The sequence below is a fragment of the Hyaena hyaena genome, unplaced genomic scaffold (assembly GCF_003009895.1).
Source record: "Hyaena hyaena isolate Hyena2069 unplaced genomic scaffold, ASM300989v1 scaffold_78, whole genome shotgun sequence".
Lineage (NCBI taxonomy): Eukaryota > Metazoa > Chordata > Mammalia > Carnivora > Hyaenidae > Hyaena > Hyaena hyaena.
The window spans coordinates 107,459-131,246 of NW_024080710.1; the positions used below are offsets into that span (position 1 = coordinate 107,459).

The 23,788-nt window shown below is 54.1% G+C and overlaps 2 protein-coding genes across 3 annotated transcripts in view; one reads left to right on the forward strand and one right to left on the reverse strand.

Moving 5' to 3' along the window:
* Positions 1 to 536: 536 nt before the first annotated feature.
* Positions 537 to 23,788, forward strand: part of RASSF4 (Ras association domain family member 4) — a 31,499-nt gene continuing 8,247 nt past the window's right edge. The window contains exons 1-6 of one of the 2 annotated variants that reach the window (XM_039233707.1): positions 537 to 642; positions 9,953 to 10,047; positions 12,076 to 12,151; positions 21,292 to 21,434; positions 22,788 to 22,879; positions 23,546 to 23,703. In XM_039233707.1, coding sequence (XP_039089638.1) covers positions 9,986 to 10,047; positions 12,076 to 12,151; positions 21,292 to 21,434; positions 22,788 to 22,879; positions 23,546 to 23,703 — 531 coding nt within the window. In that variant the 5' untranslated portion in view covers positions 537 to 642; positions 9,953 to 9,985. Of the gene's footprint in view, positions 643 to 9,949; positions 10,048 to 12,075; positions 12,152 to 21,291; positions 21,435 to 22,787; positions 22,880 to 23,545; positions 23,704 to 23,788 lie in introns of both variants that reach the window. The other variant, XM_039233708.1, reaches the window with a different exon arrangement.
* DEPP1 (DEPP1 autophagy regulator) lies at positions 17,434 to 18,946 on the reverse strand. The gene is made up of 2 exons (XM_039233709.1): positions 18,685 to 18,946; positions 17,434 to 18,116 (listed from the first exon to the last, which is right to left on the reverse strand). The coding sequence occupies exon 2, from the start codon at positions 18,088 to 18,090 to the stop codon at positions 17,464 to 17,466; it is 627 nt and encodes a 208-aa protein (XP_039089640.1). The 5' UTR covers positions 18,091 to 18,116; positions 18,685 to 18,946; the 3' UTR covers positions 17,434 to 17,463.

The window sequence follows — 23,788 nt, forward strand, 5'->3', positions numbered from 1 at the left end:
CGCCCGGGCGCCCAGAGAAGTTTATCTCCTCTTTACCATCGGATCGCATTTCTTAAACTCAGAAAAGTTCTCTAAGGTCACACCAAACAGTAGGACCACACACAGGTGCCCTTTGAGCCAAAAAGATGACAACGGTCTGGCTTTAACTGGGTAACATCCTCCCCAGTACACACTAGTAATTTCGTCGCCTACGCAGCGGCCTTCGTTGGAAACCCAAGGGTCCCGGACTCCGTCCACACACCGGACCCTCCAGGCAGAGTCGGGTAGGCTTCCTCCAAGCAGCTCCGGGCGCCCTCGTCGTGACGCGGCGATACCGCTGCGGCCTTAGTCCGCGAACCTTCTCTACTGCCCCTCGGGCACCGCCCAGAGCCCACCCTCCCCTGTGTGCCCGGGGCGGGGCTGGACAGACGGGGAGGCGCCATTGGCCCATGCAAGGCGAGAGGCGGGGAAGAGGCGGAAAGGGGCGGGGCGCAGAGGAATGAACGGGGCGGGCCATTGGCCGGCGCCGGGCGAGGGCGGGGAGGGGCGGGCCCGACGCACTAAGCCCGGGGGAACTAGGGCAGTAAGCGCTGCCGACACAGCTCGAGGGCGGGCGAGGGCACGGCACGGGCAGCGGCTTCTGGACTGCGCGATGAGCGGACGGTGAGTGATGCAGAGGCAGGAGAGTTTGGGGGCGTCCACGGAGCACCGTCACCCCTGTCCCCAAGCCCAAGACCGCCCCCAGCGGTGGGCTCTGGAGCCCAGGCACCGGTGCCCCTTGGCTGCCGCGTGCAGAGTTCCTTCCCCCTGCCAGCCTGGCGCATCCCGGGCGTCAGGCCCATTGCTGAGAGTGGGCACTGCAGCAGGCACCTTCTCCAGAGGGAAGGCACTTCAGGGGCGCAAACCTGAGTACAGTAGGTGAGAGCGGCCGCAGGCTACGCCTTTGCCCTCTTTGCCTCTCATATTAGGCAATATCCTAGAAGCATTGATGTTAGTTGTGGGGAGAGGCTCAGAGAGGCTCTGACACAACTCTCAGATTTTACAGATGGAAAACCGGCGCCGAGATAATAGCAGGAGGAGGGGCTTGCATCACCACTCTATTTACAGAGGATTTGCAGTGTTCCCAGACCTGTGCAAAGGGCATTAGCACAATATGGCGCCTACTTCTCACAGCCCTGATACTTTCATTACCCCCATTTTCAGGATGAGAAAACTGAGGCTTAGAATTATGGAATTGTCCACTTTCACCCAGATGAGTTGGTGGCTGAGTCAGGATTTGAACTCAGACTTCGTTGTGCCAGGCCTCATTCATTCATTTCAGCCTCTCACTTCAGAGCTCACCCTACCTTCCATCCTGTTCTCCCCCAAGCTCCTGACACTCAATCAGGCACTTCTAATCCCCAAGAGATGCTGCAGTGTTTTTACAATCGTGCATAGCCCTGTGGGAGGGAGGGCCTCCTCCCACACCAGGATCCGTGCAGGGTTAGTGCTGGTCGGTGTTTTCTTAAAACATTGTAAGGAAACCTTTAGTAACCTCACTTCATAAACAAATTAAATAAAGTCCCAGCAAGTGGGGCTAGGATTCTGGAATTTGAACCCACGCAGGTCAGCCTCCAAAGCCACACACTTGTAATGGCAGAAGAAATCCTTGCTAGCTTCTCTGTAGTTTAACAGCTCAGCATACAATCAAGATTTGTTGCCAGTAGCCATGATTAAAAAAAAAAAAAAAAACCTGTGCAGGTTAATGCAGGTCTGCGTGCCTCCTGCTCCCCAGTATAATCCCTGAGCTGCTACCACCAGGGTGAGAGGTGCTAAAGGGAGGAAGGGAGGAAGGGAGGAAGGGAGGAGGGACTGAGGGAGAAGAGAGGAAGGGGGAGGAGAGAAGGGGAAGGGGGAGCAGAGAAGATGGAGCGCATTAAACTTAGGTCAAAATATTTCTGCCCGCAAGTTGTAATGGGGTGTGGTTCAGGGCTCTGTCGGTGGTGAGGTGGGTTTTCAGTAGTTCTGTCCTCATTCTCTGTGTGTGGGGTGCTGGTGGTTCGACTTGACAGTGAAAGTGAGGTTGACACTACAGATTAAACAGCCCCTGTGAATGTGGGAATGGAGGCCATATTTCCACCATGAGACTCCAGTGGGCGGCCTGGAGGTCGAAAACAGAGTGAAGGTCCAGGGTCCCCCTGGGTCAAGGTCAGCTGGACAATGACAGAGAACAGAGGACATGAACAGGACTCAGCATGTCTCAGTTCAGATCCTATAAATGTGAAGCCTCACAGAGAGACCCTGAGCAGGAGGTCTACCCAGAAGGCCCTCTGGACTGGGCCTCTGAGGACCTGGGCCCTGGTTTTGAGAGTAAACTCAGCCATATGTCCTTGCTCATAGCCACTCCAGGGGACGACTGCAACCCTCTTTGAGTGCCATGTCCCCATCTCCAGAGCCCCATCGTGGCTTCCGACTCCCTATCTTCAGTTTATTATGGGTGAGCTCCCTACAAGGCTCATCTTATAGCAGTCAGTGGTTCAACTAATGAGGAACTGAGGCTCAGAGAGGGAACGGGACTTCGCCTAAGGTCACACAGCTAAAGAATCACAGAGGAGAGCTTTAAACCCAGATCCTTATAAAGATTGGGTTGTTACCTGGTCACAGAGTACATGGAAAAACATATTTGGGAATTGTTTCAAAGTAACTTAAAATCAAATAGGAAGCAGCTACGCTTCCCAGAGCTTCTGCTCTCATGAAAGGGGAACTTACATTTGCTCAGTTTTCTTTCCTGGCTGTCTGACCTCCTTCCCCAGGCTGCACTGCTGAGGGAGAGATTTGGAACCCCTTCCCCTTGCTCTGCCTGACTCTGGGGGATGGGAGCAGGGAGGTCATGCAGCCCCAGAGCTGCAGAGCTTGGGAGGAACCCTGAAGACACTCTAGGTCAGCTGCCAGTACAATCCTGGCAAAACTGAGGCCCAAGGGATGGCACAACGTGGTGACATCACATGCCACATTGACGCTGCAGCCAAACCCACACCCAGACTTCTCTCTGGGATGCCCCTTTGCCTCCTGTCTCTCACTGTGACCTGTTTCGGCAGAAGTTCTTAATGTGGGATCTGGGAATCCAGCGGCACATGAACAGGGACTTCCCAAGGCCCCTGCAGTGGTATGCAGATGTGGTGTGTGCATGCTTGCACACCCATGCACACATGTGCATGTTTCTGGGGAGTGTGTGTTATGCTTTCAAGAGATTCCAAAGGGCTCTATGGCCCAGAAGATTCTGAGCCCCACTGTATGTCACAAGAAACCACCTCCAGCAGCTGCACTGGCACACAGGCCTGGTGCAGTAGATAGCAGGGGTGGGGGAAGCCACAGAGGGCACCGAGTGTGGCCCCACAGCAGCTGGCCCTGAGCCCTTGGAGGGCTCGTCCCCAACACCCCACTGCACCTCTGGCCCCAGACACTTAGACTGTTGGTCATTCTGAGCACCTGTTTGGCCCAAAAGCATGGCTGAGGGATTTCTATTTCCATAGATACCCTCTTCCATAGGCACGGATGGGTCCCACAGGGCCAAGTGTGTGTGAGAGAGTGAGCGGGAGGGTCGGAAATGGCTTTCTTGCCTCAAGCTGCGATGCCTTGAAAGCAAGAGCAGAAACCCAAAATCCTGCCACAGGGGCCTGGGTGAGCACTGCCTGTGTGCTGAGGGGGGAAGCTGTAAGGAAGGCCAGCCTACATGCATACAGAGGGCCAGGCTCTTCAGAGGAAGGGCGACGGTGTCAGGGAGACCTGTTGGTGGGAGCCCAGGACCCAGGAGGTGGGAGGATGCAGTAAAGGCAATTTGGGGTCTGTGAGTCAGCCCAGAAGAAGGCAGTGAGCAGAGTGGCTGGTAGCTGGTGGCTCGGCGGTGGCCACCTCTCCTGCTCTCCCTCAGCCACCATCACCACCATGTGCACAGTGTCCTCCCGGGGCCCCCTTCCCAGCTACCAAGATGAGGCAAGGAAGGCTGTGGCTGAGCCAGCAGGCAGATGGCAGCAGAGGGAGGGGGGTGGGCAGCAATGAAAATGGAGAGGGGGTAAGGACAGCAGGGTGGAGGGGCGGGGGCAGCAGCTGCTGAGTCGCCATCTGCTGTCCGCATCCTAACAACTGGCTTTCTCAGCAAAAATGTGTTGCTGAGGGGCAGGCTGTGTGCAGCCAGACCCCCCTCTCGGAGGCAGCTGGTACCAGCAGGCACGGCAGCTTCCTCCATGGCCGAGCTCCACCATTTGCTGGCAGACAGGTGCTGGGGGGTCAGTGGGGGGCCCTTTAAGGTTCCTTGTTTCCAATGCCCCCTGCTGCCCCTGGCTGGCCTTGGAGAGCTGTGGTCCTGGATTGCCGCTCAGAGGACACCGGCTTCTTAGGAATGTGAGGCAGTGTCCCTGCACCTGCCCTCTCTCTCAGAGCCTGCCTCCTTCTGTGGGAGCAGCCCGGGGCCCGAGGCCCCTAGCTGAGCCCCACACCTCTGTCGTCCTGCCTTTTGCTTCCCACATCGCTTTTTTTACACATTCGATTTTAATCATGCCTAAATAAGAAAATAAGTTAAAGTGTTAGAACAGAGGTTACCAAGCCCTCAGATCTCACGGACTTCCCCGGAACATTTTAATTTGGATAGTGACGCATTCGCCATTTTGCCAAGTGAGGACAATGACCACCTATTTTTGCCATCATTTTATGAAAAGAGAGGGCATTGTAAGAGAAAAAAGTAGGCAGCCATCTGCTTGAAAGAAAAGGCCTTCAAATGCACTCAGTTTGGCTTCACGAAAACCCCACTCGCTTAGCCTTTTTGGCTCCTTTGACCCTGGCTACTTGGAATCGGGCTGTCGCTGTGACCAAAGGGCCACAAAGCTTCCTTCTTCTGGGATAACCGGCTCCATGACCACAAACAAGGGAGAGATGGGCCAAGCCTTGCCGTTGTAAAGGCTTCAGTGTCCTTTGTCCCAAACCAAAGGCCAGAGACAATAGCAAGGGCAGGCTGTGGGGCCTGCTGTCCTCAGCAGCCCCTCCGCACGGCTGACGGAGCAGCCACTGAAGTGGAAACCCAGTTCGCTGCCTGTTCACTGGGGACAGGTAGGTAACCGCGTCTGGCACGTGGCCCCGGGGGCCCTCCTCTGGGGCACTAGGAGCCCTGGCTGCAGTTCCCTGGTTGGGAACGGAGCCTCTTCCAGCCCTGGGAAGAAAACCTGGAGACCCGAGCTGTGCGCCCTGGGGCCTGGGGGAGGAGGGGAGGCCAGGACAAAGAGGGCTGGAGCCCAGGCTGCATCTGTCACTCTGGTTTTTAGGCTGCGTCAGGGTGACAGGCGGGCCGCAGCCCATCCTCCCCCACTCCTGCTTCAACCCAAGTAGCCTTGCTTTTTTTTTTTTTTCAGATTATTTTTAAATTTTTAAATGTTTATTTATTTCTGAGAGCGAGAGCAGGGGAGAGGCAGAGAGAGAAAGGGGGACAGAGGACCAGAAGCAGGCTCTGTGCTGAAAGCAGACAGCCTGATGCGGGGCTTGAACTCCTCAACCACGAGATCACAACCTGAGCTGAAGCTGGACGCTTAACTGACTTAGCCACTCAGGTGCCCCCCAAAGCAGCCTTGCTGTAATTCATTTGTACATTGGGCTTCTGCTTGTAAAAATAAGATTGTGCTTTTTATTAAAGGTTGAAAAGTACTCCATTAGAGATTCTCTAAGGCCCTGTCCAGTGCACGAGGAGAGTGAATATTTAAGGGACAGTTTCAGAAACTTGTTCCAAACAGAGAGATCTTTTTTTTTTTTTTTTGCTTTCTTTCTGTTACTTTCTTCTCTCTCTCTCCCTCCCTCCCTTGCGACTCTCTCATTCAGCAGTTATCTCTAGGGCACTCTTAGGTGAGCATGTACCTCACTTTAGAACTCTACAAGAACTGGATTATCAAAATGAATGAAAATCTTCTCAACATTCAGTGTGGTAATGGAGGCACAAAGGCAGTGTTCAGATTTGGAGTGGAGATCTTATGAGTGACCCCAAGCTCAGGTCTGGAACTCAGGGAGGTGGAGAAGTCTCCTTGGGGTGGAAGGGTGGACATGTGAGAAGCAGACAGATAGACGATACATGTCAGAAGACACAGAAATGCGTGATTCTCTCAAACAAGATACTGTTTTTCTAGGGGTCAAGGTTCCAGCCACATAAGGCTCAGACTCAGCCCAGCAAGTTGGAAGAGACCCCCTTTGCTGAAGTGGGCCCTTTATTGCCTACCCCTAGCTTTGCTCACTCATTTCCTGCCCTCCCCTGGGATAGTGTACAACCCCATTCCCCATCCCTGCCAAGCTAAGCTATTTACCCTATGGGCCACCCTCCCCTTTCTCTTTTCACTTGACCTTCTATAATCCAGGACCGATCTTCACTTTCCTTCTGACCCCCTACCCAGCTGATGCCACCTCACTCCAGCTGGAGCTGCTCAGCACGTGGGTCATGTCCTTTTAAAAAGTAGATTCTGGAGGGCAAAATTCTCCAAAAAGCCATTGTGAGGAAGGTTTCACGTGTTACTTTGTACCGTGCTTTGCAAATAATATTATCCAGAGCCCTAGGCAAAGCCCTAGATGGGGGTCTCAGCCACCCACCTCACTATCAACCCAAGCATTGAATCTGATTTACATAACTATTCCATTTGAACAAAAAGTTCTACAGCTAAGAAAATTTCTAACCTACCGGAGATCAATATTCCTATTGTACAAATGGGAAAATGAAGGCTCAGAGAGGAAAATATGGGAGACTAAAGCCATGAGGGTCTTTAGCAGCCCCTGGCCCAGAGCTCTAACTAATCACTGCTTGACTTATAGAGATTTCACTTCTAAGTATTCCTGCTAAATAGAGCAAAATCGGCATAGTCCCCACATGCTGTAGGAGAATCAAAGTATTGTAAACTGGATCCTGTCGTGAATCAGAAGTCACACACTGGAGCCCCACAAAGGCATCTGTGTTGCAAGTATGTTTTGTCCAGCTATGTTTTATTTTTAACTATATACTTTTAATTGAATAATTTAGTGCACTGGTCAGGATAGTGCAGATTATGCTGCAATAACAAATCTATGAGACACCAGCAGCTTAGACTTATTTCTCTTTCCCAGTCCACATCCACCATGGGTTGGCAGAGAGCTGTAGTCTACCGAGGCACTCTGGGACCCAGGCTGACCATCTGGAAGCTGTACCAGTCAGGACATGTGGCTTTCTGGGTCACCGCAGCAGAGAACAGGGTCACACGCCGGCTTGAATGCACTAGCCTGAGAGTGACACACACACCACCTCTTATGTGTCACATGTGACATGCTGGTCACATGGCCCCACAGGGGGCTGAGGACTGTGAGCCATCACAGGTCATCCCAGGGGCAGGCAATGTCTCCACCGCAGTGTCCCACTCTAAACAGTGAAATATAGCCCTTACAGATGCAGATTTCTGGCTTCTCGTGAAACACCAGAAGAGCTGCCCCTCCAGAGAAGGAATGTGTCTCCCAGTCCCCCATGGACTCCCATGACCAGCGTGTCAGCCCAGTCAATCTCCTCACCCCTGGAGACTTTTAGGTGTTTTATTCCAGCCGGGGACACACAACTTTGGGAAAGTTGACTTTGGAGGACCCCATGAGGCTTCTCCAATCCGTCCAATAATTTAATAGCCATCTATGGACCTCTTGCTGTGTGTCAGGCTCAGGCTTGGGGCTGGAAACAAATGAGCCAGAAACATATCATCCCTGGTGGGAGGCCTGCGGCTTCAGCCTCCCCTCCCACCTCCCGCACCTCCGCTCCCCCATCCTCCTGTCAGCTCCCCACTCAATGGGTCAGGTCCTGGGGGCCCAGCACAGCCAGGAGCCCAGAGCAGGTGCAGGGCTAGAGAGGAGCCTCCCTGATACTGGAGGAGGGTGCCGCTCTGGCAAGGGTTTCCTGGCAGAGCGAGCTTGCAGAGTGCAGGGCAAGCCGGAGGCTGTCTTCTGGACAGAGAAGAGCACCGTAAAGACCCAGAAGGAGAACAAAGCAGAGAGCACATTGGGAGAGGTGAGAACAGCTCGGGGAGGTCAGCGCTCAGACCAGGAAGTGAGGGGTACTAGAGGAGCTGGCCACAGAGGAGGCGAGAGGGAAGACCACTTGCTGTTACTTCTGGGTAAGTCCAGCTCTTTCCATAATGAACCTGCGTAAAGCAAGGCACCATTGTGCCAGGGCCCCCCAGAAACAGTGTGGAGGGAGAAGCTCAGATACTTTTTTCTCGGGCTGAAGCCAGCTCTGCATGAAGTGTTTGAGGAACTCCCCAGAGAGGGAGCCTCACAGATCACTTTTTTCCACTGGAGGCTGAGGGGCTGAGGAACTGAAACCCAATTTTGAAATCCTGTTGCCCAGCAGTGAGGCCCCCGCTCCAGAACCCCATAGTGCCTGCCCTGTGCCCTATGGAGGTGGGCCTTGCCGTGGCTACAGCCAGGGGCCTGACCTCCCTCTAAACCGTGTTTTGCCTCACTCTAGACCCAGGGAGAGGGGAGGTATTTATAGGATGATTCTAAGGTCACTGAGACACCCACCTCCCTCAATTCATTCCTCTTCTCCCTGTTTCCCCTGCTTCCAGAATCAAGTGATCATTCAGGCCTGATGCCATCTCAGAAGGCAGGCCTGTGTTGTTTGTGGGTGGTATCAAACAAGTGGGAAGAGAGTGCGGTCACCTAGTTAAGTCAGGGCCCAAGAGGGCAGAGCACTCTCTCCACTTTGAGGATATTAATACAGCAGCAGTTGAACCTGACCTCAACCCCCCCAGGAACATTTGCACACACACACACAGGAGGGGAAGACTTGACTGAACCAGGTGTGTGTGAACAGATGTTGGGGTTTTGTGAAGGGGCCACTCTGTGACATGGACAGGCTGTGCACCCCATCTGTGCCACTTCCTGGTGTGACTTAACTCCTCAGGGTCCTAGCTGCAACTTGAGAGGAGAGGTAGAGACAGGGCTGCGATTGGGGAGGGAGAGAGACAGAGAGGTGCTGTGGCTCACTGCCTGACACATGGTGGGGAGGCGAGGGGGCTCAGTAAGAAAGTTCTCAGCCGGAGTAAGTTGGAGAGGGAAAGAACCCTCCCCGGGAGGGTTTGAGAAGCTCCGCAAAGCTTTCCGGGTTGTGAATACACGGTTTCATGTGTGAATCAACTAGCAATCTTATAAGGTAGAGATTACCCCATTGCACCGATAAGAAAAGGAAGGCTGGAGGGTTTAAGCCACTGTGCGAGATGGGTTTTGTGACCAGAATCTAAATGCTTATGTTCAAACAACGACTTTGCTACTGATTCACTGGAAATCTTGGGCAAAGTCGTCAACTTCTGTCCCTGTTTTCTCGTCTATAAAATGGTAAGAGGATAGTACTTACCTCATACTGTTGTTATAAGGAGTAAAAAAAGTAATTCATAGAAAATGTTCAACAGGGTCTCCAGCATGTGTGACCCCAGTACCAATTAACCCATCAACAGGAGAGCTGGCCCAGGTGTGCTGATTCCAAAGGCAGTGATAGGGCCACCAGCCTGGGCTCAGTGGGGAAGGAGAAGAAAGGCCCAGGGTGCTCTGGGGGTATGGAGGAGAGATGGAGGCAGAAACTGTCATTCAGGATGTCCTAGCTGAGGGAAGAGAGCCTGTGGTGTGAAACATTTAGAAGACAGGTCAGATCCCTAGGGATTATGGAGAGGTTCTGGGAAGGGGAGCTGGGTGCCGGCTAGCTCAGCACTTTTGACCTTGTCCCCTGCTGAGGGGAACTTGGCTGCTCCATGTGGGCATGCGGCCCATTAAGTCCTCTGAGCCTGATCCTTCAGAGCTGTGGCCACCCTGGGCCCCGGGCCGGAGGCAGGTGGTGGAAGGGGGGAAGTGGGAGGTGAGTCTGGAGCCACAGGCCTGTACACCAGAGCTCTGGGCACTGCACTGGCCAGCACCCCTTCTCCAGGCTCACCTGTCTGTATGCCCTTCCTCTTCTTCCCAGCAGGTAGCTTCCTGATGCTGCAGACAAGAGGGAAAGATGAAGGAAGATTGTCCACCCAGTTCGCAGGTTCCCGTCAGCGACAGCAAGTCCATCCTGAAGTAAGCCTTTGTGTACAGGCAGGGGGTCTTCTTGTGACCACTCCCTGCCAGGGGCAGCCTTTGTGTAGAGGGATTCTGGGCACTTGTCATAGATAGGACAATGTGCCCGTCCCCAGGGACAGTGATTGGGGCTCTTCTTTTTGAAGCGTGTCTCCCTGGAGATCAAGCATCTCTTTGGGTTGAGGACTTAACCCCTGCCCCCTAAGGCCCACAAAAGCAGGAAAGCATGACAATGCTTGCTGTGACTCTGCACAGATGGCATCTAATTTATGCTCTAAAACTAGAGCAATACTAACACTCTTACTGTGTTAAACAGTTTGGGGGGGAAATGAAACTTAAAGTAGGTTTGGAGTTTTTATTTTAAAAAATGTGTTCTATTGACATGATCATTTTTAGCTTTGTTTATTTTCAATTTTATTTACTCCGTCTTACCATAAAAAAATGTTTGGAGTATTTTTTCAAATGTATTTCTGAACTAAAGTAAGTTTTCATTTTATCTTGCTTTTTGAGTGCTGGATCCAAATATTTTCTAGATTTGGGCAGCTCCTATCTGCCTCCTTGAAGGCAAGCCAACCTCCTAGCTTTTGCTGACCTGCTTCCTGGGTCCTCCAGTTAGACACCTGAGAAAACAGACAGCATCCCGTTCACAGTGCTGTCCACACCATCACTGTCCTGGTTTAAATTTTATAATAAGAGTAACATTCGGGAACCCTGGGTGGCTCAGCTGGTTGAGCAGCTCTGTATTTCAGCTCAGGTCATGATCCCAGGGTCACAGGATCATGGAGCCTACGTAGGATTCTCTCATTCTCTCTCTTTCTCTCTATCAAATTAAAGAAAAATAACATTAAGTATAGTTTGGGGGAATGTCATAATAATAACCGTAACATGACTAGTTTCATGTATATATCCTAATAAGTTTATGTTCAACATTTATACGCTTAGAAGCACAGTGAACATGCAACCCTCACTCTTGCTTTGTTAATGCGGTAACATTAATTGAATCACAAGATTTCCCTTATGCCGTCAGTTACCATCCTCCCCACAGCAGGCAGCACACCAGAGCACCAACGGCACCTTTTGCTCATCCGTACCCTGGAGTGCTCCAGCGTCAGTGAAGGCACTGCCCTAAGAGGTTCTAGAACAGCCCTGTCCAGCAGGGGAGCCACCAGCCATGTGTGGCTTCCAGGCACGTGACTTATGGCTGGAGAAGTATAGTTTATATAAAAGACAGGTGGCAAACACATATTACAAAATAATGAATGAGACCTCATTAATAATGTTTATATTGATTAAATGTGGACATTAAAATATTTTAGCTATATTGTGCCATAAAATAGAATGCATTATGAAAACTAATTTCACCTGTTTTGTTTTCCTTTGTGATGTGACTACTGGAAGGTTTAAAAGCACATGTGTGCCTTGCATTTCTGATCTGTTGGATTGCACTCCCCTGCAGAGCCCAGCCTGGGTGTAGGGACCATCCTCTATCTGCTATGGCTTCCCTTTATCCTGGGGAGAAGGCGTTTGGGCAGAGTGGCCTCCCTCACACCTTCAGGGTCTTATCTCACAGCTGTCATTTTCATCTCTTGTCAGACCTCCAGAAAGCCAAGATGAGGAAGAGGCAGACACCCCTCATGGTGCCACCCACCCCCCCCACAGGAAGTAATACGGTGGGGGAGAAGCAAAAGTCTTTAAAATGCCACTAATCCAATCCCAGGGGATTTATTGAGGAAATGACTCAGAAGGAAAGTACAGGGAGATTGTCAGGAACTCTTATCTGTGATAGTGAAAGTGTGCAAACACAATTTGCACAATTATGTGGGCCATCTGTGTTTCTCTTCCTCCTCTTCCTAGCCCTACACCTTCCACAAGATCTGACATGTGGAAGCCTCTAGAAGACTAAAAGGCGTGTGTGTCTGATGGTAGCGTCTAGTCTCTACACTGATTTTGTGTGGCTAGCAAGACATGTATCATGATGGCCCAGAGCCCTGCCACGCCCCAAGATTACATGTGTGTTTACCTTTTTAGGTCGGAGCTCTTAAGCTTGCTAAAAACTTACAACTGCTACCACGAAGGCAGAAGCTTTCAGCTGAGACACCGAGAGGTAAGGCCTGTTCCTCTTCTTTATTCATAGGTCACCATTTATCCTGGATTGCTGATGACAGTCCCAGTTTATACCTGCTATTCCAGGGTCATTATTAAGACCATTCCCTTCACTCTGAGAAGTGTCCCAGTTTGGGTAATGAATTGTGAGGCTGCCCATCTTCTGAGTTAGAGACCAGGTTACCAGCTCTCTCCCCCCAGAGGTCCTGTAAGGGGTGCTGAGGGTCAGAGCATCTCCACTTCCCTCCCCCTCCCCCAGCAAGAGTTCAGAGCAGATGGAAATAATCACCTGCGGCTCTTCTCCTTCCCCCTGAGACTTTTGCCTACGTGAATTGCCAGGACACTGGAGTCTAAAATCTTTCAGACCGCACAGCCCAGTCCCTTCTCTGCCGATCCCACAGCACAAATAAGGAACTCAGCCCAGGCCTCTGGTTTGCCCAAGTTCACAGGGCAATCACGAAGTGAAAGCAGTCTCTGTGTTCGCCAATCAGAATAGACATCGGAGAAAGGTCTTGAAATGGAGAACTCCCCAGAAGATGCTCCCAGGGCCAGGCAGGTCAGAACGTGGGGGGCAGGGCAGGCATGGGGAATGGAGGCTGCAGGAGAGCACGTCCTGTCTGTAGATGCCACCGCCCTGCGGATCGAACCTATTGCTGCAGTACAAGAACAGGGGCTCCAGAGAGCCAGGGCCTTTCTAAGTTTTCAAAAGAAGTTAGACATCTGGAATTCCATGTGCAATTTTCCAAACCTCGAAACACCAAGTGGGCTAAAGAAAACATGTCTATAGGTGAAACACAGCCCAGGCCAGGCTACCATCACACAGCTCCAGAGCCTGGCTGGGAGGGAGGCAGCTGGCTCGTGGTCTGGGCAGCACTCGGCTGCCTGTAGTGACCTGGAATGGCACAAACCTCACACGCCACCTCCCATGTGCACCCGCCCCGCACAGGGCCTTGGGCCAGCCCTGACCACTTGCTCCCCACCCTCTCTGCACTGCCACGTGCTCCTTTGCTCACTCTTCTTTCGCAGAGCGGCCTCTCTGATATGCGTCTTATCGTCCACTTACCGCGCTCCCTACTGCTGCTGGCATTGCTCTGATGTCACCGCCCTGCTATCTCTGCTTTTGCTGTTTCTTTTCTTACTGCCTGGTTTCATGTCCCCCCTCCAGGCACGGTGTAGCACCTGAGCATAGACGCTGGATGACTAACCTGCAGGTGCAGGCCCAGGGCAGGCTGGGATGGGTCCTGAGCTCCGGTGTGCTGGGCAGTTTATGCTAAGTGAGGAGTTGGACCCACTTCAATTCTTGTGCTGGAGGCTTGGATGGGGTCTTCTGGCTGCGCCCTGCTCCTCAGCCACAGGCCATTCGGTGATTGATCTAAGACCCAGCATCTCTCAGCAAGTGGTTGTGCAGCAGCCTCAAAGTCACCTGGGAACTTGTTAGAAATGCAAATTATTATCACCCTCCTTCCCCCATGCCTGCTGACTCAGAAACTCTATCTTCCCAGCTGGGTTTTAACAAGCCCTCCAGGCCAAGTTTGAGAACTGCTACTCTTAGAGTTTGGTCTTGACTCTTGGGATTCCCCAAGACAGTCCCCTCTGTAAGAATAGTTGTGTGGGGAGCAGGGCTGGGAAGCCCCAAACCTGTGCCCCGTGTTTGTGTGTGATGGGACAGTCCATGTGGAAAAGTGAGAGACCCAAAAAGGGGAAGAGGTATTCCCGACAGGCCCCTGCGGTAAGACGTTAATGCCCCACAGTTGGGGATTTTCATGTTCCCAACCTAAAGAAGGCATGAGGACCAGACTTGATCTCCCTGGAGCCAGAAAGTACCTTGCAGGAAACTTCCACAGCCTTAACAGCCCAGGGGGCGCCAGCCTGAAGGAGTATGTGTCTGTGGGAGGTGACCGCCTCTGTAAAGACAGGCTGTAGGCCTGGGCAGCACCAAGTCTGATGCCGAAATGCATGACTGGTTTCTGGACACCAAGTGCCTATGTGACCCACCCACCACCCAGCATTCAGGCCTCCGCCCTTTCTCAGAATGCAGACCCGAGACCTCCTGGACCTTGGAGAATTCACAGTTGCAGATACTTGCACGCTGGGGCCACCCCAGGCCGGCTTCTCCTCAGGGGAAGGGCAGAGAGGCACCAGGCACTTTGCCTCTATGTCATTTATCGTAATACAAGGGCTTTGTGACATTATAATGGCCATTTTCCAGACAAAGAAGTAAGGTGCCTTCCAGCTGCTGAGGGGCTCAGCACAGGCTGTGACCTCACAGAGCCATGTGGGGCCCAGGAGAGACCCCCCTCCTTACTGCCACTGGGCCTCCCCCAGAGCAACTGTGGCCTGACTACTATAGTATGGGGACATCCTCTCCTCCACTGTCTCCTCAGGGGTCCAGAGCCCTTGGAGAGATGAAGTGTGTCAGGGAGCAGGGGCCACGCTCTGGGGCAAGTGTTTCCAAACGTGGAGGGAGGGATTTCACCCTCCGGAGGCCCAGGCACTAGCTTCCTCCATTGTGAACTTCGCCTTTGGGGATACTTGTTTGTATTAGAACGAAGAGCATGAGGAACTGGAGCTGCCTGTGCCTTTTGAAAGACAGCAAAGCATTTTAACCAGGCTGGTTGGCTTCTCAAGAGAAAAATGGACCAGCTGGAAATACCAGTGGGTAAATATATCACTGCAATGAAAAGTAGGACCCTCAAGTTGTGCAGGGGCATGTGGCCCCTCAGGGAGCCTGCCTCTGGTGCTCCCCCTGGTGGCCGTGAGCATGCACAACACCAATCCCCATCCTTGGCACTGGGCTCCTGGGCAGGGGAGAAGCATGCCCTCACTCAGGGACTCTGGCTCTCCCAGGATGGGGAAAGTCAGGATACCCCTCCCTCTTATAATGGTCCTCCTTCTTCTAAGGCCTGAAGGCAGAAATGACAGGCAGTTGACAGCCCACTGGCACCTGGGTGAGTGCTCGGCCATGGACATGTTCCCTCGAGAGCTCCAAAGTGCTTGCCAGGCTGCCCCCTGGTCGGGTCATTGTGTCCTTTCCTACTCCAGTGGTGGGTGTAAGGAAGAGACTGCTCGATGGGACCCCCGGCACTGGGACTCTCTCCTAAGCTGTTCTGTCTCATGAGAAGCTTGCAATAATGCCAGAAACCCCTTCCGCCTGCCCTTTATTCTTTTTTTTTTTTTTTTTTTGGAACCTTCTGAAGATACCATTAGCTTCTTTCATCTCAGGACACATTAGGAGAGGAGCCCAGAGCCCTGTCTGACCTCCCCAATGCAGCCACGTGGTTTTTGAGCTTGGGGGGAATTGGCCAACCTCATCCTGGTTGCCTCCCTGTGACCCCGGTTCGCACAGTTTTGCAGAAGGGGCTGTGGTGAGGCCAGCCCAACTCCTGTGGTCACCAGCCAGCACCCACTCCCAGGTCAGCCCTCCCCGCCACCTCCTAAGGAAGTTCTGGCTGAAGGCTGCCCCACACTTATTTACCAGCGAAGGTCAGGGACCAGCAGGTTGTGGCAGAAGCAGGCATTCGTATGGGTGGTTTCTAACTCATCCAAGAGCAGGGTTGGGGTCCCCTTTTTACAGGTACTGAGTAAATTACTTGTCTGAAACATTTCAATGTATGATTTACATTCTGCCTCCCCACAAAACACACCTAAAGAAGGGCAGATCAGGGGTGCCTGGGTGGCTCAGTTGGTTGAACGGCTGACTTCGGCTCAGGCCATGATCTCGTGGCCCATGAGTTTGAGCCCCGCATGAGACTCTGTGCTGACAGCTCAGAGCCTGGAGCCTGCTTTGATTTCTGTGTCTCCCCCTCTCCCCCACCTCGTTCTCTCTCTCTGCCCCTCCCCTGCTCAAGCTCTGTCTTTCTCTGTCTCAAAAATAAATAAATGTTAAAAAAAATGTTTAAAGGGGGCAGATAGGGTCATTCAGTTGGGCATCTGACTCTTGGTTTGGGCTCAGGTCATGATCCCACAGTTTGTGAGCTCGAACCCCACATCAGGCTCTGCGCCAATGGCCAGGAGCCTGCTTGGGATTCTCTCTCTCCCTCTCTCTCTGCTCCTCCCCTGCTCGTGATTGCTCACTGGCTTTGTCTCTCTCACTCTCAAAATAAGTAAACTTCTGAAAAATGTTTTAAAAAGAGGGCATATAAACATTTTAAAAGTGCAAAGCAATTTTAAAATAGAAAAAAGTAGGAAGGGAAGAAGAAAGGAAGAAAATAGTTTGATAGCCCACAGAACAAGGACACTGAAGCAGGCTGTGAGCTTGAATGTCGCCCCAGCTCTGCCCTCCTCCTCTCCCCTCTGTCCCTTCAGCACTGACCAGGGTCGGCCAGCTCTGACCTGGCCCAAGAGAGCAGGGTAATGGGTCCTCAGGCCTGATTCTTTTGAGTTTTCTGATGCCTCACCTGCCTAAGGAAGAAGACCCTTCCTCTCCCTATTTTTCACCTCATCTCCTTCCTTGCTAGAAGCCTCCAGGCTGGAGGACCCGGGGCTGGCCTGGACCTCAGGTCATGTGGAGTGAGGCCCTGGCCACTGGACCTGTCAGAGAGCAAGGCTCTGGACAACAGCCTGCACTTTGCCCCACAGCTGAGAAGCCCCCTGGGTGGAGGGAGGGATGGGGAAGGGAGGACAGGGCCACCTGGTCTGCAGCTGAGCTAGGGCGGGTTCTGTGTCAGCCCTCAGCCCGGACAAACCTCCCCCAGTGACACAACAGGACTTGTGAGCTGAGATACCCCCAGGTAGCCTGGTGAGAAGTTCCCCCCAAACCCAGCAGGTTCATTTGGGGAAATCCTGTGTTTTCTCTGGGGCCACATGGGGCACAGGCTCTGAGGGTTGGGAGGCGGGAGTGCCCAGGGCTTCACTCTGAAATCACTGTGGGGCTGAGACCTTCGCTTCTCACCTGCCACCGACCTCGCTTCCCCGCCGTGAAGTAACCACACCGTAGCTACTCCGAGTACGGGCTTATAACACGCACCCCATGATGCGTGTGGGTTTTGTCCCACTTACTCATCAGAACAGCCTAGGAAACTCCCATTTTCCCCACAAGAAAACCAATGAACAGAAACATTAAGTCACTTGCCCGCAGTGATCCGCCAGCAAGGAGCAGTGAGAGCAGGATCAGTAATACCTCGCCAGGCCAGAGAGGCTGTTCTCACTCTTCAGGGGAGGGGGTCTTGCTATGAAATGCCAAGGCAGGCAGCCCCTGCAGAAAGGTGTCCCCCTCTCAGATACCTGCCAGGGACAGCGCCCATCTCCGGGAAAGAGGGCCAGAAGGTGACACAGACCAGCGTGCTCTGTATGGAAGCCTTTATTGGGGAGGGGTCAGAGTTCATGGATCACCGGGAGGTGCAAATAGAGAGTTCTGAGGGTGCTGCTGTGGCGTGGGGGCGGGGGGGAGGCTGCAGTCCCGCAGAGTGGCCTGGAAGGCCAGGAGCCCTGGTGCCAGTCTCTTGAGGGTCCTGCCAGAGAGTGCCCCTGCACCCTGGCATCACAGGGTCTCCCTCTGGGGGTCCCCTGGGCCTTGCCACCATCCATGTGTCTGTGTGAGCCCTGGGGGTCAGCAGAGGAACCAGTCCGCCTCGCTGGGTCCCTCCTGCTTGGCCGCTTTTCCTGGGACTCCCCGTAGAGCCAGTCCAGGGGGTCAGCAGTGCCATCCCTGGGCGCTGCAGGCTGCTGGCCACTGAAACGGGGAGTAATGTCCTGTAGGGACTCGGTAGGGCAGCTCTTCTTGAAGGCCCGGGCTGACTGGGGCATTCTGCTGAGCTGGGCCTTGGCTGTGACCGCGTCCAGCACTGAAGTGGGCTGTGCCAGCTGACAAATGGACTTCACGTAGTCATCCAGGCTGGGGGAGCCCAGTGGTTCCTGCCCAGGCCCCCCGGGCAACATCTCCTCCGAGGTCTCCCGAATCGTGGGCAGGTGGGCCACAGGAACCAGTAGCCGGGACCTCATGGCTGCCGGTGATGGGGAGCGGCAACCTGTTGGTTGTCAGAGGATCAGGGATGAGGGTCTGCCATTCTGTCACCCCTCCTGGGTCCCCTCCCTCATCTGAGAGGCTGCCTAAGTGAATCATGGGCCTGAGAGCAGAGTGAAGTCTGCAGCCCCAAGTCCAGGCTCGGACCCCCTGCCTGGTCTCTTGCTTTCCTGCTAACACTGAACACCACTGTCCTTACTGTTGTTTAACAACCTATACAAATAAGAGAACCCAGCCTAAAGGACTGGAGTCCGAGGGAACCTGGGTGTAAATCCAGCCCCTGCCACTTCCTGACCTGTGGACCTTTGGCAGGGTCACCTCTCCAAGGGCCCCCTTACCCATCCATAAAACGTTATAAATACCCGTTGGCAAGGATGTTGTAAGAAACACATGGAATGACACTTCACGTGAAATCCCTTTATGAATCTGAAGGCCTCTGCAGCTATTAGCACTGCTGCTGACTGCATCCCCTGGTCTCTTACCCACCGTGAGGCTGTGTAGGTCCCTGCCCTTGAAGAGAAACAAAACCTTTTCGTTCTATCTCAAACCAGAAGAAAGCTGCTCTCTCTTACCTGTAGCTGAGGGAACGTGGGGAGAGCGAGGACGCCGGGTGAGCAAGGACAGTCCTTGGGAAGACCCAGAGAGCTCAGGGTGGAGGGCTGGGGGCCCAGCCGTCTGAGCCCCACGTCCAGCGTGGGATGCGGGGACAAGCAGCCACTGTCCGGAGCACTCCCTGAGCCGTCTGGTGAACCTGGAGGTGTGGCAGCTGCTTTTATACTTTTCCACCAGCCATCAATTACTGTCACGAGGGCCAAAAATAGCAGTGCACAGGAAGGCTCTCAGAGGAAAACAGCCTGGGGGGCAGGGTTTGGCCCAGCAGCCAGCCTGGGGCTGTGGGAGGCCCTGGGGATGTTTACTCTACAGGGCAGTGGAGGGAGGGGCAGAGGAGGGGTGGCACTATTCCAGTAGAGGAGTGGAGCAGGGGTGAGGGAGTGGAGGGCAGAGGGAGAAGTAGGGGGTTCCAGTAAGGAGGGAGGTGTTGCCTGGGACCCAGAACTGAGGGTCCACAAGGACTTCCTGACTTACTGAAACGCGAGGCCTTGGGACAGCACACTCTAGTCCTGCCTCCTCCCGCATGCACTTCCCCACCTGTGTGGCAGCCCGGAGGTCCCCCCCTGCTCTGACCTCAGTTTCCTGATTTGACCAGAAACAGCTGCAGACTGACAGGGCCTCCCCTCCATTCGGAAGGGGTGGGCTGAGGGACAGTGGAGCCATGGCTGGGGGACAGCGTGGGGGCTGCCATGTGGCCTATGCCAGGGACATGGGGCCAGCAGTCACCAGCACAGCTGACCCCAACCTCCCAGGCTCAGCTCGGCTTCAGCCCCTTGCTCCCAGCCCCAGGGTGATTTCCCCTGCCTCCTTCCCTGCCAGCTCTCTACAGCCTCGCTGTGGCTTGTCTGAAGGGCCAGCCTCAGCATGTCCGGCCCCACTGCCCTGCCCCAGCCATGCTCTCTCTTCCTCCTGACTCTCACAGCCGGCACCTGACTGCTTGATCTCCCTCCACCGGGTCCGGCCCAGCAGGCACGGGTGTCCGTGAACAGACACGCTGAGGGGTTCGGGCCGGCAGCGGCCCGCTCCAGCAACGTGTGGACATCTGACAGAGGCCTCCGAGGCCAAGGCAGGAAACAAACCCCCTTTAACTCCAGTGAATCAATGCAGACTTTCCTTTGTTGGCAGGGTTAGTTCCCTATCTGTGACTGTGTAACATCGGAGGTTATCAAAAATCTCGCTCTGGTTTGTTTGTTTGTTTGTTGTTGTTGTTAACAAATAGTGCAAGGCCATTCCAGAAAGCTATGTAGACTTTTGATAACCTTGAACAGAGTGGAACTGTTTTCTCTGGGGATGGCTGTGTGTTTTAAGCGATTACTAACTTACTTTGAAATCAACACCGCAAGGCACACCTTCCGTAAGCTTTCCGGGGACATAAAGAAGTTTCTACAAGGTCCCTTCTTCTCCCAAGGCTTCCCATGTCTATAAGGAGAAAGAAGTGGAATTTGTGAATCTAGAGTGATGTTCAAGATAGCAGTGGGAGAATGAGGCTCAAAGTTCGCTGCCCAAGGGCTAGCATCAAAGCAGATGAGGAGTGTGGAGCTGGGAGGACCACAGCTCTGGGGAAAGTGAGGCCGAGAGGAGTTCAGGCAGACGCTCTGGGAGCAGCCTGGCCAGGCACACTCGTGGGGGCCATTAGGCTGGGCGCAGGGAGCCTGGAGGTGGCCACACATACATAGGAGCCTGAAATAGGTCAGAAACAGAATCAAAGACCTGAGGGGTATGAGTAGAAGCCCGCTGAGGGTGTGTCTGGAGGGCCTGACAACGAGGACCTCAGAGTTTGGCAGAAGGGCAGTAGCTGTGCCACCCCCAGACCTTGGGAAATCAAGGCTGGTTGGGGACCCAGAATGGGAGCTGTCATAGATATTCCGAGTGTTCGTGCCAGTGGTGGGACACGGGGCTGGCAGTGTCCAGGTGGTGAGGAACGCGAGACTGGCCCTCAGGAAAGAAGACAGCTTGGAAATCTGGGGGTGAGTCCCGCCCACTCGAGTGGCTACTGCGGCAAATGGACGCAGTGTGGGGAGAAGGGTGAGGCTGTGACCCAGCTCCAAGGAGCAGCAGGGAATGAAATCCAGTGCCCTCCGAATGTTCGCAGCAGGACCTGGTGACCCTGGGGCCCCTTCCCACGTGCAGCATCAGAGGAGGGGTGTGGAAAGCCACCCCTCTTGGCACTGGTGTCACTGTGGCCATGCTTCTCTGGAACACGCTTCCTTACTCCTGTGTGGACGTGCTTGCTGGATAGAAGTTGGGTTCCTGTGGGACGCCTGACTCAGCGCCCTGTCCCGGGCCGTGTCCCTGGCCAGAAGGGAGCTGAGCGGTGAAAGGGCACGCCTCAGGCTTCCTCTGGTCAGTCCCATGGCCTTACGCCTTGTGGCACGTAGAGGCTTATGTGCCTCCCCCCGGGGGGAGAATAGGACCCCAAGCAGGAGAGGATGTGTGTGGGGCCAGGAGTGTACAGGGAGTCCCATGGATGACAGGCTGGGCCTGACGGGGGCTCGGGGAGGGTGGGCAGTGACCCCCTGAGGTGGGCCACTCTGTGGAACGAGGCTAACCTGTATGGGTCTCCACAGGAGGAAGGCGCTTTGATCATTGAGGGACTTCTCAACATTGCCTGGGGACTGAGGCGGCCAATCCGGCTCCAGATCCAGGACGACAGGGAGCGAGTGCATCTCCCTTCAGCCTCCTGGACGCCTGGACAGCCCAGCTGCCACCTGTGAGTGCCAGGATGGCTGAGGCTGGACCAGCTGGCCTCCTTGACAACTCTTCAACCCTGCTTACTTTTCGAAAAGGTTCAGGGGCTGCTGTCCTCAGTCTCAGGGCAGAAGCCCTGATCCATCATGGGGCACAGGAGAGCACAAGCCAGCCTCATCCTTGGTACCCCGCGACAGCCTCCCCATGGCCTCACCTGCCAACAAATGATCTTTCTAGATGATGGCCACATCATCTCACTCTTGAAGAGCTTTCCAGACTCCCATCACCTCCAGTTATGTTTCTGATACATTCGCAGGAACCACCTTGTCTGCAAGGGGACAAGCTAGAGCCAGGGACTCCCCACATCCTGGACAAAATGAATGGTTTTTAGCATCTCCCATTCTAGCTCAACAATTCACACAGATCTCACCTCTTCCTGCTCTGCTTTTATTTTAATATCAGCATTGGTTTCTAAAAATTTATTTGAACTTGATATCAGATTTATTTTGATATCAGAAATATGTTTTACTCATGATGAAACAGTTTCCTATTTTATTGCTTAGTGGACATTCGCCTCCTCCTGCCCTGTCACCCCCGGTAAAGGGCAGTTAGCCGCTGAGTTTTGCTTGCTCCTGCATATAATGAATCCTTTTGAGAGGCAGAAATTCAAAAATTCAAGTAAAGGTGCTGTTCTGAGGCCGCTTAACACCCCCCATTGCACGCCATGCAGACTTAGAGTAGAGCATTTGGATGGACTCCTTAGAAAGGCTGCAAGTGCGGCGATTCGTGCGTCCCACTTCCTGGGGTAAAAGCAGCCACATGAGCAGACAGACAGCAGGACCCTCAGAGGCCTCTTAGACTGAGTTTGGCTCTTCTGTCTGCTCCCTGGCTCCCTCATGCTGTGGGGCTATCTCCCATCACACACTTTCCCTTCTCCAGCCTGGCACCCGTACCCTCACTTGGAGCCCACCCCGCCCAGAGGCCCAGCGGTCGGCCCCTCGAGGTTGCGCCTGCCCGATACTCCATGAGGCCTGAGGGAAGCCCAGGAAGCCCACTCAGCATGCAGCCACAGATAGCACCCCCTCTGCCTGGTGCCCAGGAGTGCATGGGCCCCGCCTGTGTCCCTGTGTCTGTGCAACGAGGACAAGGCCACTCAGGTCTACGGGCCAGACTCCCCTTCCTTCCAGAAGACACCATGGCAATTCTTTGCTCTTCTTTTAATATTTTGCATGAGTTCAGTGTGAAATCCAGCCTTACCTCGGCCTGCCCTGCTTCTCACTTCTGTCCCGGCCTCAGAAGCCTCCAGCCTTGTCTCTCTCACTTGAGCTACTTTTCTCTGTCAGCGGCTCTCTGAGCACCATGATTTTCTTTTCAGAAAGGAGCCACTTCTTCAGGATGGCAAGGTCACTGCCCAGGAGCCAAGCGCTCAGACAGCGCACAGCACCGAGAGTTCCAAAGACAACTCAGGTAAGGGGGGCCTCAGGCTACCCGGGACCATGTCTCCCTCAGCCCAGGTAGGAGCGGAGGAGCTTGGCTCTGAAGAACAGCTTTGTGGAGGGGCACAGAGTGGCTTCACTTGTCTTCGGGAGCATCACCGGCTAAATCCCTCCTCAGTACGAGGCATTCTCAGCAGCTCCTCACAGCAAAGGAAGCAGAGGCTTGCAGATGTGACATGATTTGCCTGAGACCCCTGGACCATGCTGCATTATAAAAAGGAGAGAACATCGGTGGCAGGCAGGGCACCCTCCTGGCCCTGCAAGCCTCTAAGACATCTTCCTCACACTCTGGGGTTCAGACTGTTCATCTGTCCCCCTCACACTCAGTGGGGGCTCAGAGGATAGGGATAGGGCCGCCTAAGACCTGCCCTGGGTGCCCAGAGACAGAGGCCCACACCACGGCCATGTGGTGTGGTGACACAGGTCTTCCTGTCTGGGGTCAGCTTCCCCGTCTGCTAAGCGAGCATCACCCAAGCTGGATGCTGGCCTCTGTCACAGCAGCAGCAGCATTACCGTGGGCTGCAGCGTGGTGCCGCCACAAAGCCCCAGGACGCCAGGCCCATGCACCGCAGCACAGCAGGTCTCTGGCATCTTCGCTCCACCGGGGACCAACTTCCTCATTCTTTCCTCCCCACAGAGCCCCTGGAGGAGGACGAGGAGATCCCACAGCTGATGCGGACCAAGAGCGACGCAGCCTGTGTGATCCAGAGGAGGCCCCGGTCCCGCGCCCCCGGGGAGGCCCAGAGGATCCGGAGACACCGGTTCTCCATCAACGGGCACTTTTACAACCACAAGGTGATGTCCCAGCCCGGCCTCTCCCCTGGGCCCTGAGGCTGAGGCCACAGGGAATCAGGCCCATGCACGCACGGGTGCAACTGTT